The following is a 15,257-nucleotide window of genomic DNA, read 5'->3' on the forward strand; positions in this document are numbered from 1 at the left end:
TGACATGTCCTGATTCTTGGTATAATTATTATCATTTTCCTCGAAAGTTAGGAGCATAAGGTACGTCTAGGCTGGCATGCACTATAATAAGTGGCACCTGGTGGGTTTTGGTCTGGCAAAATTCGATTATTGCACAACTCCTTAGCTTTTACGCAAACATCAAAACCGGTCAAAGTCATCGTTGGGGTCTCCTACCATTCCCCAAAGAATTAGAATCCAGGTACATTAAAAAAAAAGTACCTTAGACGGACCAAAAAACCAAGAGCTTTGAAAAGTTTGCTAACATAACCTTATAGACTAACTCTGCAACTTATACTGCTTCTGTCTACCATATTTATGGATGTAGTGACAAAAAGATTACAGATTTGATAATTTAATTTTCGAGTTTAAAAGTGATAGGTTTCAAGATCAAAGCACAAGCTAATACTGAAATCACAAGTAAAAATTAAGGATGAAAGAGGAAAATGGTTAACTACAAATGATTGTACAAGCTACTTCCCTTGAAATACACCAACTTGCCTATATTTTGCCAGCTAGGATGTAAATGTGTTTTCCAGAAAACTACCAATAATTCAGACTAATGAACACTCTCAGAACTTGGGATACTAATAAAACAAAGAACCCAAAATATGAGAAAACTTGAGCATCAACAAAACTATTTCATTAATCTTCTATAAGATATTTCATTCTGCTGCAACATCTTCAGTGTTTCTTCCTTCAGTTTGTATGTCAGGAAGAGTTTCCAGATCTGTATCAACAACGTCTTTCTCTTCTAAGGGAATGGAAGTGTCAGAAGGATCAATTAGATCTTGGACAATTTCACCTAGATTCTCGATATTTGAGGACTCCAACCTTTCATCTATTCCACCAGTTTTGTCAGCAGTTTCGGATGTCTCAGCTTTAACCTCATTGGAGGTATCTGCTCCCGAAGAGTGTGACTTATCCCCTGTTCCATCTTCCTGTGTGGCATTTACTGAGGTCGAGTTTGAATCCTCATTTTGTATGGAAGTTGAGTTAGAATCAGACCGAGTGTCGTCAACAATCTGAGCAGAGTGGTTACCCTGCTGAATAACAGCGGTTGGCAACTTAGAGTCTTCCCCACCAGCTGTTTCATTCGTAGTGACATTACCATCAATGGTAGAATCAAAACTTGATTGTGTCAAATTCTGCAAGGATACGTCATGTGTCTCTCCACTCACTTCTGTATTATTTGATTCCACTACACTCCTAAGATTCACAATTGAGGTATTCTTAGAATCCGATGAGACATGCTTAGGAATACTTTCTTCGAGGCTTGTTGTATTTAAGGAACTGTTACTCCCAGTTGTTTCGTGATCATCGAACTTTAACAGTGATGTGTGTTGAACAAAACTAATATTCTTGTCAGGATTGCTTTCATGCTCAAGATTTTTTACTTCAGCATTCTCATTAGCAGCCTCTAAGCCACCGTTCTCATTTTCAGTGGTAACTGTTTGTGTATCATGAGTCACTGCACTTGAAGCATCATCTGCTTTATAAAGTTCCTCCTGTGCCTCATGTGTACTCCTGGAGTCTTCATCAAGCTCATGGTCCTGAGAATTTTTCATGTCAGTTTCATCAACCTCTGTATCTTTCTCATCATCAACAAATTCTTCCTCTTGTTCAACCTCTTCACCCGACTTCTCTTGATTATGTTCGTCAACGATATCATCTCCACCTCCTCTATCTTCATCATTTTCATCTTCAAACTTGCTGTCTTGATCTTGCTCTGCTTCTTCTTCTTCTTCAGGCTTATTCTCTTCATCTTCTTCTGGGTTCTCGTCTTCCACCTGCTTATCTTGCTTGCCATTAGGTAAGGTTATTTCCTCTGAATGGGGAAGGAGACCTTTCCTTCCCCACATTGTAGGATCAAAGCTGCTTCCCATCTTTAGTGAAAACTTGGAATCATTGTCATCAAATTCTTTCCTTTTCTCGTGGGAGCGTTTGACTTGATAAATCAGCCAGAAGCAAACAACAAGCAACAGACAGAATTGCAGAATGTGCTTGGACTTTAATCCTTTTGACCTATGGTTCCTATTTGTAGGTGACTGCCTGAACATGATGAGAGATGAGGAGTGTATTCCTGTCCCCGAACATGATGACAAAGTTAAGAATGTAAGAGTCTAGATAAGACACGCATACCGATCAACATAAACTGCAAAAACTGAGAGAAGTATATTACAGTAATTGACTTCACTTCTCAAAGAGCTAAGGCAAGCCAATATAATTTCATAAAGCACTCGAAATGGAACTACTTTGCTTTAACTCTACATTTTTAAAGACGAATTGTCAAAGTATCAAATTGAGGAAGCATGTTAACCAAATAAAAGAAACGATATGATCAATATTCACTTCATAGTACATACAATCAACCATATGGAATACGAGAGAAATTCTGAAAAGTAGACCAAGGAAACATCAAGCGCTTCTCAAAACCTAAAATAATGTTTCTCCATGGATCAAAGCAATTCTCTACCTAATACTCCATACTTTCTAACCACCAAACCATATCATGTAACCAGGTCTACTGTGCTTCGAGCACCCGACTACAAGTTATCGGAATTAACAGAGATCACCACTCAACATGATGGTAAGAAACAGAACCAAAAGTTTATTCAAAACAATGGTGGAATATGTTCTGGAAAACTCTACAGAGAATACAATCAGAAGCTAATATATACAGGCTAATGTATGGCAGTAACCGCTCATAACAAACATATATGTGAAAAGACTAGTTAGTCCTTATGCTGAGCTGTCCCTTACTGAACTGGAGTATTAAGCTGTTGTTTATACTTTGTTACAAGTGTTCTTCAAAGTTATGAATAACATTCATGTTCATTTCTCTAATGTTTGCTGGTGAATGTTTAATCATCTTCATATTAATGGAGGTTACACCAAAGCTTGGCTCCTAATTGCTTTCAGCCTGCCACTACAAATCCACCAAGATACAACTTGATTAACAACTTTAACATCCTAATTAGCCACAAAACTAACAAACAACCTTCCATCCTCTCCACCATGCCATATTCAATGGAAATTCCAAAACCTTTCATGCCTCACTATCAACAAATGAAACCAGAAAACAGACAACTTAACTGGACAATTGACCAGAAACATCAAACCCTACAAAACGTCTCTACTGTAATTACAAAATTCCACAATCCTTAAACCGAGTCACGAACCGGAATTCATCAATCGATTGATCCTTCATTCCTTCCAGTTCATTATCGCACTAAAAGCTAAACATATATACAGAATAATACATTGCATATGAACTCAACACCACAGGATGTGAAATGAACTATAATCATACAAAAAAAAGTCCAACAAAAATACCTGAAGTGAGCGAGAAATCAATGGAGTAACCACAGAGCAATGAATAAAGAAGAACAGTGGTTCTATACTGCACTTTATTCGTGGGCGAGAGAGATGACGGGCCCTCGAGGAAATCTCCCTGTCTTCCACTACAGCTCAGTTTTCTCGCTCGGATCGGTTGCGTTTGTGAACTCGCAGCTGAGAGAACGGAAAAAAGAAGAGTTTGGACTCTAAACGGATTCGGGCGTTTTCCATTAATGGGCCAAACCAGGTGCTTGTTTGCTCCTTTATTCTTTTGCTGATTTTGGTTTAACAAACACTCGTTTGGAAATGGTGTGAGATTCGAGATTAGGGATTCACTATTCTAATTACTTTTTGAAATATAGGTTAATTTAGATGTGATTGAATTTGTTAGAATAGTAAACTACTCGCAAATTTTACCGTGGAGCATGCATCCCAAATTTTACTGTGCAATATGTCTCCAAACGACGTCGTTTTGATTAATGAAACAAATGATTGAAACAGTCTCCGTTAAATTTCAGTTTATATACATTGCAGTTATCTTTCAAACAGTTGCATTTCCCTTTCAATACAACTACAGTTCCTTTTCGATATAACTACAATTTCATTTGAAATTATACACTCAAATATATGAAACTGTTATTCAGCTTCCTTTCAACACAACTATAATTTCTTTTATAATACACTGCAATTTCCTTTCAACACAACTATAATACCATTTTGATATAACAACAGTTTCATTGGACAATATACACTTAAAAATGTGAAACTGTTATTCAGTTTTATTTTATATACACTGCAATTTCCTTTCAACACAACTACAATTTCATTTCGATATAACTACAGTTTCATTTGATAATATAAAAACAAATGTGAGGCAGTATCTTTTGAGATGAACTATAGTATCTTTTACAAAACTCCATTAAGACTTACCGCATCCGTTTCTTTTACTTAATGAAACTGAGGCGTTTTGTGACCATGGTCCACCGTATAACGACCCATAAACTACTCCCTTGGATTTTTGTGGTCCCGTTTTTTAAAATAAATAAGGCCATGTCAAAAGTATAAGCGCAATATTTAAAATATATAATTTTTTACTTCAAGTTATCTCTGTGGATTCAGGACTTGAGATATCATCTGTGTCATTGGGAAAACATAATGGTTTTGTTATGCTAAATTAATTAGGTCATAATTATTAAGAGAGGGAAGTGATTTGGGATAAAATTAATGTGTTTTAGGATTAATTACAAATTTTTTAAAATTTCTTAAGTGGCTATATCAAAAATAAATATTGAACTCTTTAAATATTGAGAGTCTATGTTGTTACCTATTTTACTTGCCTTAAAATCTGGAAATGGTACTCCTATAGCAAGAATTTTAAACCGATCAGAGGAAAGTGATGTGCGTTAGTTGTTCTTTAATTTACTGGAATTGAAATATGCTGGGTTAGGCGATGCATTGATATTTCTTGAATCAGTAGGACAATACATATTCAAGGAAAATATAAATTCATTTACTCGAGTCCAATTCACATCAAATTGATTTATTCTAAATTAACTACTAATATTGAACAATAATTTAAAATGAAATTCCGTGTGATATTAGTTTTCGTTAATAAAATATAAACCGTGCATGACTTTATTTGTATTATTTAGTAAGAAATCATGTGAGCAACCTTAGCTAGTCAAGTTTGTTAGAATCATTAGTATGTTAAATCACACGGATTTAACTTTAAGTATGTAATAATTATCTATTAGTCTTTTTAAATTGAATCGTTATGGGCAACCTATGATGGCTTACCTCCATGTAATCATTTGTCGACTAAGATCAGAGAAAATGGTCAGACTAGAATGAACCAAGAAAATTTTGTGAAGATCGAGAAGTGCTCTCTGGAATGAGTTCGCCGGCCGAAAAAGGCAGATCGTCGGAGGAACAAGACTTACTAGTTCGCAGCACCAAGAAACCAAAACGAAATATTGGTATGCAGGAAGGAAACTCATCCGTTCCAATGGCGGTGGAGAATCAAGAGTCGTCTTTGTCTGATAAGGACGACAACCAGCCGGAATTCCTCACACCGCCTTCAGCCTCCTATAGACAAGCCTTGCAGGGGATTAAAACAACAGTTCCTTTGAATAAAGAAACAATTGAAGAGACAGTATCTGATGATGAAGAGATGGATGAAGCCCATATCAATCCAGAATATCCTGTGATCACGGTTACGAAAGCTGAAAAAGAACGATTGCGAAGGCCGTGGCGGCGTTCGCTAATTATCCATGTACTGGGTCGATCAGTGGGATATTCTTATCTCCTTCGAAGGCTTCAAGTCCTCTGGAAACCTGAAGAACAAATGGAACTGATTGCTCTTGCCCATGACTATTTTCTTGTCAAATTTGATTCTCAACGGGATCTTGATTTTGCAAGATTCGAAGGCCCCTGGAAGATCTTGGGGCATTACCTTGTTGTGCAGGAATGGGCTCCTAATTTTGATCCGATTGAGAACAAGACAGAGAAGCTAATAGTGTGGCTACGGTTGCCAGCGATCCCTATTGAGTACTTTGATGAAGATTTCCTCAAGAAGATAGGCAAACAAATCGGTCGGCCAATCAAGATAGATGACACTACGAGTTTGGTTTCCAAAGGTAAATTTGCCCGCGTTTGTGTAGAGATTGATGTCACAAAGCCTTTAGTGGCGAAGTTCAACTTCTTGCAGAAACTCTGGCCAATTGAATATGAGGGGATCCACCTTGTATGTTTCAAGTGTGGATTGTATGGTCACCGACGTGAACAATGTGGAGTGACAACAGGTCCAGAAGCAAACTCTGAACCAAGACATGAACCTGAGAATGGTGATGCTGGAGGGAAGGATAACGCCACCACCTCAACTGCTCCATTGAGAGTCAAAACACCTGTGGTGACCCCTCATGCAACTGAGAAATATGGAACTTGGATGTTGGTATCGTGTAAGGAGAGACAACCTATGAAGAGAATGGGAGAGAGAAGCAGATACACCAATAGAGAGCAGCAGGTCAATGTAGACAGAGTTAATCAGCAGATGGGAGGAAATGTATCAAGATTTGCTCCTCTGCAGAATCTGGAAGAGGAGAACCAGACAGACGATGTTATGCATCAACAAAATAATGCACCTAAGAAACTATCTACAACACAAGGATGGCAGAGGAGTGCAAAGATCACAAACGAGCACACTGATGAAGTGTAGTACCACCCAAGGGAGACCAGCAAACAGTATCAAACAACAGTAAACACCAGCAGAACCTATGAACCATCGCAGCTTAATAGAGGTCGAGGAGGTGGACGACATATCCCAAGAAGAGCGGCCGCGGAGAATGAACATATAGTGGTGCGGGGATCTGCCAATGGCAAACAGATAACAAGGACGACCGTCCATCATTCTGGGAGGACATTGGTACCACCAACCAGGCGGGATGACGAATACTATCATGGAAATGATCCACATGATGATGACAATGGGTTTTTAGACATGGCTGAACCCCCTGATGATATGATGTTTGGAGATGATCGTGACTTCAGCCACTTTGGCTTTGATGCGGATAACCGCATGCTCTCTTGAGCTTCTTTTCCTTTTTGTTTTTTGTCATGGATGGTCTATTTTGGAATTGCCAGGGGCAGAGTCATGACCTTTCTGGGGGGTAGAAGGTGAATGCATAGCATGCGAACAGAACAAACCAACCGATGTGCTTGCCGGCAGAGCTAGCAAACTGGTTTGAGGCACTTTTATCCTCCAACAAACCTTTAGTTGAAATATTAGAAGCTATAGACGAAGACACCTTTGGTGTGCCATCGTGGTGGCAATGGCTGTAAATTCTTGTACTTTCTGGGTATTCCCCTTCCAAATGATCAAAAAAAGATCAGAGAAAATTGCCATTTTGGTCTACTGACTATAGGGGTCCTCTTAATTTCAGTCCACGACTTTCAAAAGTGTTAATTGCATACCCTGACTATTTAATTTTTGTCAATTTTGGTCACTCCGGCCAAATTGCCGGCCAAATCTCACCGGAATTTCCTAAACCTTAAAATAACGAGGGCATTTTAGTCATTTCACACCCTGCTTCATCTTCTCCGGCGAGCTACCATTTTTTTTTTCCGGCGAAGGTGAGAACTACACTCACTCACGCAACGCTTTCCTTCAAATTCAACATGTCTTTCTTCTCCATAAATTAAAACTGACGCCATTTCTCACACCTTAACTGCCATGGGAGTTGTGGAAATGTCAAATAACCACCCCGCTTCTCGCCCCGTCGACTCCTTTCCCTCTCCGGCTCTCTCCCTTAGTCTCGTAAGTCTCCTCTTCAACTTCAATTCAATTCTCCGATTTCTTATCTTCTGTGTTTTAATTTAATCCGCTCTCGATTCTGCCGTTTTCGCGTTTGGATTTAAGGCCGGGATATTTCGAGATGCGGCGGCGGTAAGGGCCGGGAACGCCGCCGACGCGGAGACGGCGGAGGAAGGGAGCGCCAGAGGACGGCGAGAAGAGACGGTGGAGATTAGCAGCGAGAATTACGGCCCCGCTAGATCGCGCTCAGACGATGATTTCGACGGCGATAGGGAGCACGACGATAATTACAACGATGAAGACGACGATAACGCCAAGAAGAAAAAGAGGAAAAAATATCACAGGCACACCGCCGAGCAAATTAGAGAAATGGAAGCGTATGTACTCAATTCTCCAGTCAGATCCAAGAAGGATAAGCTTAGCGTAGTTCTCACCTTCGCCGGAAAAAATGGTAGCTCGCCGGAGAACATGAAATAGGGTATGAAATGACTAAAATGCCCTCGTTATTTTAAGGTTTAGGAAATTCCGGTGATATTTGGCAAAATTGACAAAAATTAAATAGTCAGGGTATGCAATTAACACTTTTGAAAGTCGTGGACTGAAATTAAGAGGACCCCTATAGTTAGTAGACCAAAATGGCAATTTTCTCACTAAGATCATAAGACAGACTTCACTAAGAACACGCGTTCAATTGATTCAAATAATAATTGTATGCTTTCCCGTAAATTAAAGTAAGAAATCATGGTTATTATTATGTGATAAATTATTTTTGCATATAACACTCGTTATCTCCCCTATTATGATATTGATTTAAATTCGCCTAAAGTCACACACACAAAATTTAACTTTTACTTGAAAAATATTGGAATAAAAACTTTTTAAAATAGTGCATATATATATATTTATATAAAAGGGTCAATTTCTTGAGTACACAATTTCATTAATAGTTAACTTCCTTACAATAGTAAAAATACGAGTCTAAGTAACCGGCTTGGTCCCATGGTCTAGTGGTTAGGACATTGGACTCTGAATCCAGTAACCCGAGTTCAAATCTCGGTGGGACCTATCAATGTGTTAAAGTTTTTGTTAAGTGCTGTACTTTCTTTACTTGGTAATTGTTTATATATTGGATTAAACTTAATTGCGTTTTAGTTTTTCTTTTTGGAAGAGTAATTGCTTTTTAGTTTGGTTTGCTATGTGTTGACTTTATGATGAAGTGGATTATATAATTGGATAATTACGTTATTTAATGATTGCTAAAGATTGTGGCCTGGCATTTGTCTAATTTTGGTTGATATAATATATGAGACAAAAATTTAGTTTAAATAGGTTTCTATTTTTCTTAAACACATACATACCTTAAAGATGCTATTTTTAGTAGTTTAATTTGCCACGCAACTGACACAAGATATTTCTAATGTAGTTTATCTCGTATATATGTGCGGTTTGCAAGTTGAGCTATTAGACAAGAACAATGTTTATATATCTTGTGTATACTATACGTTGCAGGTTGGTCAGGATACTACACACAGGGCTATGGTTTTTAACCATAGGCGGCATTTAGCCACAATTTGTATTCATCATTCAGTAATTCTACCCCTTCTTCATTACTGGACATCTTTTCTTGATATTGTTACTTTTCTATGATGTGTCTCAAGAACATTTTCAATACGGTTCATATTGCTACCTATAGTTCATAGTTTTGTTATAGATGAGGATGAGGTGATACACAAGGAATCGAACCCTTTTTTTATGGCGGCGGTTTTTCCTTCTAATGTCCGATATATTTATGATTATTTTTTATGAGTTGAAGCAGGACTATTACATATTATATTAGGGCGGTTTACTTAGTATAAACAATACACCTTTGGGTCTGCTACACAAGGTATCCATAGTGTGGTTGACCTCTTTTTGTGTGATTTGCAGGTTGGGTTATTAAATATAAGTGAGATTTACGTAGTGAACACCTTCGGATAATTAGATCTACCGCAACACCACACCTTGTATTTACCACGGGCTGAGCTATTACACAGAAATGAAATTTACTCAATACACACTTTTAGATCCATTACGTAGGATATTCATAATGCAGTTTACCTCTCCTATGCATTTTTCTTAAAAAGCTAATGTGAGATAGTTATGAAGGTGGGTCTAAGATGATGAGAATGATACCCAAAAGATAAGATTATCAGTTGATCAATGTCTTTAACTTCCCACCATTTTTAATTCTTAGATATTTACAGTAGTGTGAAAAGCTGTATAGCCAACACATGATGTGTGCTTAAAGCTTGAAAATTGAAATGTATTGCGACTTCTCACTAATTTTTTGTTTTCATATAATATTTGTAATTTAATCATTCTAAATTATCTTCCGAAGTCATAGTTGCATTAGTGGTTGGCTTATCAATTACTCAAAAGTGATAAGTTACTACTTTAAATTTTATTAATTAATATTCACAGAAATAAAAAAAAATTGAATAATCATAATCAATTTGATCGAATTGATGATCATTAATTCAGCAAGGCCCATAAAATGAATTAAAAGAACTCAAGTGTCAACAAAGTTATTTTTATTTTTCTTTAATTAAAGTTAAGAATAAAAGTCAAATAAGCCATCAAACTACACACCAAATAGTAATTGAGTTGTCGAACAATGCAAAATAATACAATTCAACCTAAATGACATGTTGACGTAACGGTTACAGAATTAATTTTTTTTTAATTTTATTTTAATAAATTTAAATAAAATAATTTAAATTGTATGTGCTTGCTTAATTAAGCATGCATGACTCTTTAGGTAAGGTTTTGTACCTTCTTCTCACCACCTTCATTCCCATGCAATACCTATTTATAATCCCTCTCTGCCATTCAACTTCTTCCATTCCCACCAAACCCTCCATTGTTGACCAATTCAAAAGAAACCATGGCAAACATCTGCACACTCTTTACTGCAATCTTCCTTATTAGCGCACTACTGTTCCATGTTTCTTCATTGGCTTCTGTGGTTTCCACTGGAGATTTCAACAAAGATTTCTTCGTGATATGGGCAGCCCCTGGGCATGTAAACACTTCTGCAGATGGGCGATCAACCAGCCTCACACTCGACACCGTCTCTTGTATGTAATCCACAAAACATAAATTCATAATATATTTCTCAACAAGAATCAAGAAAACATATATAGCTAAGAGCGTAAGTGCGTAACTAACCTTGTTTTTTAATTGTGTGTTTTAATTAATTAGCAAGTGCAATGTCGACCAAGGATAAGTACTTGTTTGGGCAGTTCGTCATGAAGATGAAACTGGTTCCTGGGGATTCTGCCGGCACTGTCTCCGCCTTCTATGTAAGTGTGTTAATTGTGTTTAATTATGATTTGTGTTTCATTCTACCTGTCATGTTTTCCTCATCAATTCAAATTTCATTAACTGAATTAAACACCTAAAATGTGACTGGACGGGAGTGTATGAGTGTCTCTGTCAAGAATCCCTATTTCTTAATGTAATAATTGGTGATTAGTTATTTTGGGTCTTAAAAAAATGTAACATCAAAATTTTGTGAGAGTGAATAAATGTTGGGAGTAGAACTGTAAAAGTAGTATTTTTTTCATTTAAATTATATATGTTGCAGTTAATATCGGATCCGTACGCGAGCCGTGATGAGATGGACTTTGAATTTCTGGGGAATGTGGCCGGGGAGCCATACAGTCTTCAGACGAATGTTTTTACGAATGGATATGGCCAAAGAGAGCAGAGGATTAAGCTGTGGTTTGATCCAACCCAAGACTTCCACACCTATTCTATATTATGGAACATCTACCATATCGTGTAAGCTAACCTTATATTTTTACTCTATAATATAACCATCTTATTATATTACTAGAAATTGAACTAATTTTAACCATCCATTTATTTCCTATGAACTAGCCTAGCTACAATTAGGACAAATAAACTTGAAATTTTGCTCACTTTCAAGGCACTCAACTCAAATTTGAAGGACTATATATATTAGTATATTTATAACACGTGTTTTAAGATAAGATTGTGTCTTTTGGTATGAGTTAAGAGGTTTCAGGAAGGAGGGAAATTACGAGTAATTCAAGCCACTCAACTCAATCCGAGTTTTCATTGTCACTAAAAAAAATAGAAGTAAAAACAAAATTCTCTCTAAGCGACTGATGATGAAAAACTAAGCTGTCCATATAAATAAACATCATTAGGTCTTTGAACTCGGTTACTAGATTCAGAGTCTAATGTCCTAACCACTAGACCATGGGACCAAGCTATATATAAACTATTGGAATGACAATTTGAGGAAATTAAAGTTAAAACTTGTGTGGATTTGCAGATTTTTTGTGGACGATGTACCCATAAGAACATACAGGAACCATGCAGACCAAGGGGTGGCATATCCAATGGAGCAGCCAACCTCAGCTCAGATCTGCATATGGGACGGCAGCAGCTGGGCCCCAGTGAAAATAGACTGGTCAAAGGCCCCCTTCATTGCCTCATTCAAGGACTACACCATAGACGCTTGTGTGTGGAAAGGGGACCCCTCTGATGAATGTAGGGCAGATGGGCCTTCAAATTGGTGGAATCAGGACAGGTTTAGCACCCTAACACCGCAGCAAATAGAACAGTACCAATGGGTCATGAAGGACCAAATTACCTATGACTATTGTACGGATAACCAAAGATTTAACGGTTCCATCCCTTTGGAATGCTCTCTTCCTAAGTATTGATGATCATGCAATGTATCATAGGCACGAAATTCTACGACATCATAAGTTAATAATTTAAAAATAAAAATGTTACTTTTTACTTTTATTTGATATCTTTTTTTCTTGCAAACTCTATAAAATATATTTGAACCACAACTTCTCACATTATGAAATATATATATATGAAGTATAATTCAAGATCGACTTGTAACCCGATTAATAAGTTTTTGTGAAGATATATATATATATATATTCTCTTGATAAGTATAGAAGAAGTGAGGAAGAGCAAGAAAGAGGCAAAGAACAATAATGGGAAGAAGCTAATAAGGCATATAGATAGTTATGAGGCTAGGTGGGTGTAGAATTGAAGATAGATAATGAGAAAGATTGCCAAAAGATGAAGATTGTCAGTTGATCACTTTCTTTAACTTTCCACCGTTTTTAATTCTTAGATGTTTACAAAAGTTTCTTACACACAAGCCTGTCTAGCTAATTAACACCTGGATGGTGTGTGCTTAATTAATTAAAGCTTGGAATATATTATTGCCTCTAGTTTCTCACTACTAGCTTTATATATATATTGAACCAATTATCATTAATTTGGAATGGTTGGAATAACTTAGAATGGTTAGGTTTTTTGTTTTCCCTTCAATTTTTGGATGATTTAGGAGGATTGAATAATGAAATTATATTTTGCATCCCCTCTCAAATGATTAAGAAACAAACAAATAAGGTTGGCCAAATAGAGTAAAGCAAAACTGTGAGGAAGTTAGATTGTAATATTTAATTATGGAGTTGAACGTAACCCATCGTCATTATGGCATAATTATATAGTAAAAATGCAGCTTAATTAATATTCCTTTGCTTCCTACTAAAGATATTTCTTGCTTAAGCATGACTCTTTATGGTTCTTCTCTTCTTCCCCTCACCATCTTCAATTCATTCCCATGCAATACCTATATATATTCTCTCTCCGTCGTTTAACTTCATTCCCACCAAATTAAATCCTCCATTACATTGTTGATCTTCAAAAACAATATAATCATGGGAAGAAACATCTGCAGACTCATCATCGTTGCTGCAATCTTTCTTAGCATACTGAATTTCCATGTTTCAATAGCTTCTGTGGTTTCCACTGGAGATTTCAACAAAGATTTCTTCGTGTCATGGGCCCCTGCCCATGTAAATACTTCCGCAGATGGTCGATCAAGAACCTTGAAACTCGACCGTGCTTCTGGTAATCTATAAACCTGCCATTCTGCCTATGGAATCAAGAAAATATAGTTAAGTTTTTTTTTTTTTTTTTTTTTTTCTCTCTGTGTTGTAGGAAGTGGAATGGCAAGCAATGATATGTTCTTGTTCGGTCAGTTCGACATGAAGATTAAATTGATTCCTGGGAATTCTGCCGGCACTGTCGTGGCATTCTATGTAAGTGTGTTTCAATTGAAATGCATGTTTAATTTCTGTGATCTGTCAGGAACGTAATGATGTCCAAGACTTATGTCGTTAGTTAATGCAGTTAACCTCGGACCAGCCGAACCGTGATGAGTTGGACTTTGAATTCCTGGGAAATGTAGCCGGGAAGCCATGCATTCTTCAGACCAATGTTTATGCTGATGGGTTTGGCGACAGAGAGCAGAGGATTAAGCTGTGGTTTGACCCAACCCAAGACTTCCACACCTATTCTATATTATGGAACCTCCACCAAATCGTGTAAGCATTTTTACTCTAACCTACCCATTTTCTTGGCCATTACCGGAATAAAAATCTATAATACTGATCAGCACCAATACAACTGATAGATATATTATAAATCGGACCGCGAAACACCAGCCCAGAATAACAAATCAAGAGTGACGACGTAGAGGGGTCTATGCTTGGGCCGTGGCCCAAAGGTCCCTGCCCTAGGCCAAGACCGAGCCCAGGGGTGCTAGGTCGAGGCCCGAGGGCTCGGCCAATAATGCCCAGGGGGCTCGACCGAGCCCCTTAAAAACATTTATGATCGGGCCAAGACAACATCACTAGAGATGATCAGACTGACTTTGTAATTACAAGGTTATATGTTTGACTTCTTTGACGCTGACAAAATTTACTGAGTGTACATTCTCGGATAATGATTTCAGATTTTTCTTGTACGCAGGTTTATGGTGGATTGGGTACCCATAAGAACATATAGGAACCATGCAGATAAAGGGGTGGCATATCCGAGGTGGCAGCCAATGGGGCTGAAGATCAGCGTATGGGACGGCGACAGCTGGGCAACAGAGGGAGGAAGAGTGAAAATAGACTGGTCAAAGGGGCCCTTCATAGCCTCATTCAGGGACTACAAGATTGATGCCTGTGTGTGGAAAGGGAATCCCAGATTTTGCAGGGCAGATGGCCCTACAAATTGGTGGAATAGTGAGATATCAAGCACTTTAACATGGGCTCAAAGAAGGCTGTACAGATGGGTCAGGAAATACCATGTTACCTATGACTATTGCATGGATACCCAAAGATTTAACAATTCCCTCCCAAAAGAATGCTCTCTTCTCAAGTATTGATGATGATAATACGGTTACGAGAGAGATTTCTATGACACTATTAGTCTATAATTTAATAATAAATAGGTTTTCAGTTTCATTTTCCAATTCTTTCTTGTAAACTGTTATTGTATTTGGTTTACTTACATTAATGTATCTTGTCCAAAGACTAACCACAAAGTCGTTGTAGTATAGTGGTGAGTATTCCCGCCTGTCACGCGGGTGACCCGGGTTCGATCCCCGGCAACGGCGATTTTTTTCCCTTTTGATAACCTGGCAATGTTTTCTTTTTTATTTGATAACCTGGCGATGTTTTTTCTTTTTTATTTGATAATTTGATTTTGCGAGACTATA

At 37.5% G+C, this 15,257-nt stretch overlaps 5 protein-coding genes and 2 non-coding genes across 9 annotated transcripts; 6 read left to right on the forward strand and 1 right to left on the reverse strand.

The window, feature by feature from the left end:
• Positions 1-421: 421 nt before the first annotated feature.
• On the reverse strand, positions 422-3,611 carry LOC116030713 (histone-lysine N-methyltransferase SETD1B-like). Of its 2 annotated transcripts, none has more exons than XM_031273028.1 (2): positions 3,355-3,611; positions 422-2,101 (listed from the first exon to the last, which is right to left on the reverse strand). In XM_031273028.1, the coding sequence occupies exon 2, from the start codon at positions 2,076-2,078 to the stop codon at positions 684-686; it is 1,395 nt and encodes a 464-aa protein (XP_031128888.1). In that variant the 5' UTR covers positions 2,079-2,101; positions 3,355-3,611; the 3' UTR covers positions 422-683. The 2 variants fall into 2 exon arrangements, with proteins under 2 accessions (XP_031128888.1, XP_031128887.1); XM_031273027.1 differs by having other exon boundaries at positions 422-2,107.
• Positions 3,612-5,248: 1,637 nt separating this feature from the next.
• LOC116029043 lies at positions 5,249-6,571 on the forward strand. The gene has a single exon (XM_031270923.1). The coding sequence runs from the start codon at positions 5,249-5,251 to the stop codon at positions 6,569-6,571; it is 1,323 nt and encodes a 440-aa protein (XP_031126783.1).
• A 999-nt stretch (positions 6,572-7,570) lies between these two features.
• LOC116028439 (homeobox-leucine zipper protein GLABRA 2-like) lies at positions 7,571-9,253 on the forward strand. Of its 2 annotated transcripts, XM_031270154.1 has the most exons (3): positions 7,571-7,669; positions 7,772-8,144; positions 9,176-9,253. In XM_031270154.1, exons 1-2 carry the CDS (start codon positions 7,586-7,588, stop codon positions 8,141-8,143), a joined length of 456 nt encoding a protein of 151 aa, XP_031126014.1. In that variant the 5' UTR covers positions 7,571-7,585; the 3' UTR covers position 8,144; positions 9,176-9,253. The 2 variants fall into 2 exon arrangements, with proteins under 2 accessions (XP_031126014.1, XP_031126015.1); XM_031270155.1 differs by lacking the exon at positions 9,176-9,253 and having other exon boundaries at positions 7,772-8,210.
• On the forward strand, positions 8,660-8,731 carry TRNAQ-CUG. The gene has a single exon. It is a non-coding gene; the product is annotated as a tRNA-Gln (tRNA).
• Positions 9,254-10,589: 1,336 nt separating the features above from the next.
• LOC116029044 (probable xyloglucan endotransglucosylase/hydrolase protein 10) lies at positions 10,590-12,402 on the forward strand. The gene is made up of 4 exons (XM_031270924.1): positions 10,590-10,782; positions 10,907-11,007; positions 11,292-11,488; positions 12,009-12,402. Exons 1-4 carry the CDS (start codon positions 10,590-10,592, stop codon positions 12,400-12,402), a joined length of 885 nt encoding a protein of 294 aa, XP_031126784.1.
• Positions 12,403-13,398: 996 nt separating this feature from the next.
• Positions 13,399-15,076, forward strand: LOC116030539 (probable xyloglucan endotransglucosylase/hydrolase protein 10). The gene is made up of 4 exons (XM_031272818.1): positions 13,399-13,618; positions 13,709-13,809; positions 13,901-14,094; positions 14,522-15,076. Exons 1-4 carry the CDS (start codon positions 13,426-13,428, stop codon positions 14,922-14,924), a joined length of 891 nt encoding a protein of 296 aa, XP_031128678.1. The 5' UTR covers positions 13,399-13,425; the 3' UTR covers positions 14,925-15,076.
• A 7-nt stretch (positions 15,077-15,083) lies between these two features.
• TRNAD-GUC lies at positions 15,084-15,155 on the forward strand. The gene has a single exon. It is a non-coding gene; the product is annotated as a tRNA-Asp (tRNA).
• The last annotated feature ends 102 nt before the right edge of the window (positions 15,156-15,257 follow it).

Source organism: Ipomoea triloba, chromosome 9 (assembly GCF_003576645.1).
Source record: "Ipomoea triloba cultivar NCNSP0323 chromosome 9, ASM357664v1".
Taxonomy (NCBI): domain Eukaryota; kingdom Viridiplantae; phylum Streptophyta; class Magnoliopsida; order Solanales; family Convolvulaceae; genus Ipomoea; species Ipomoea triloba.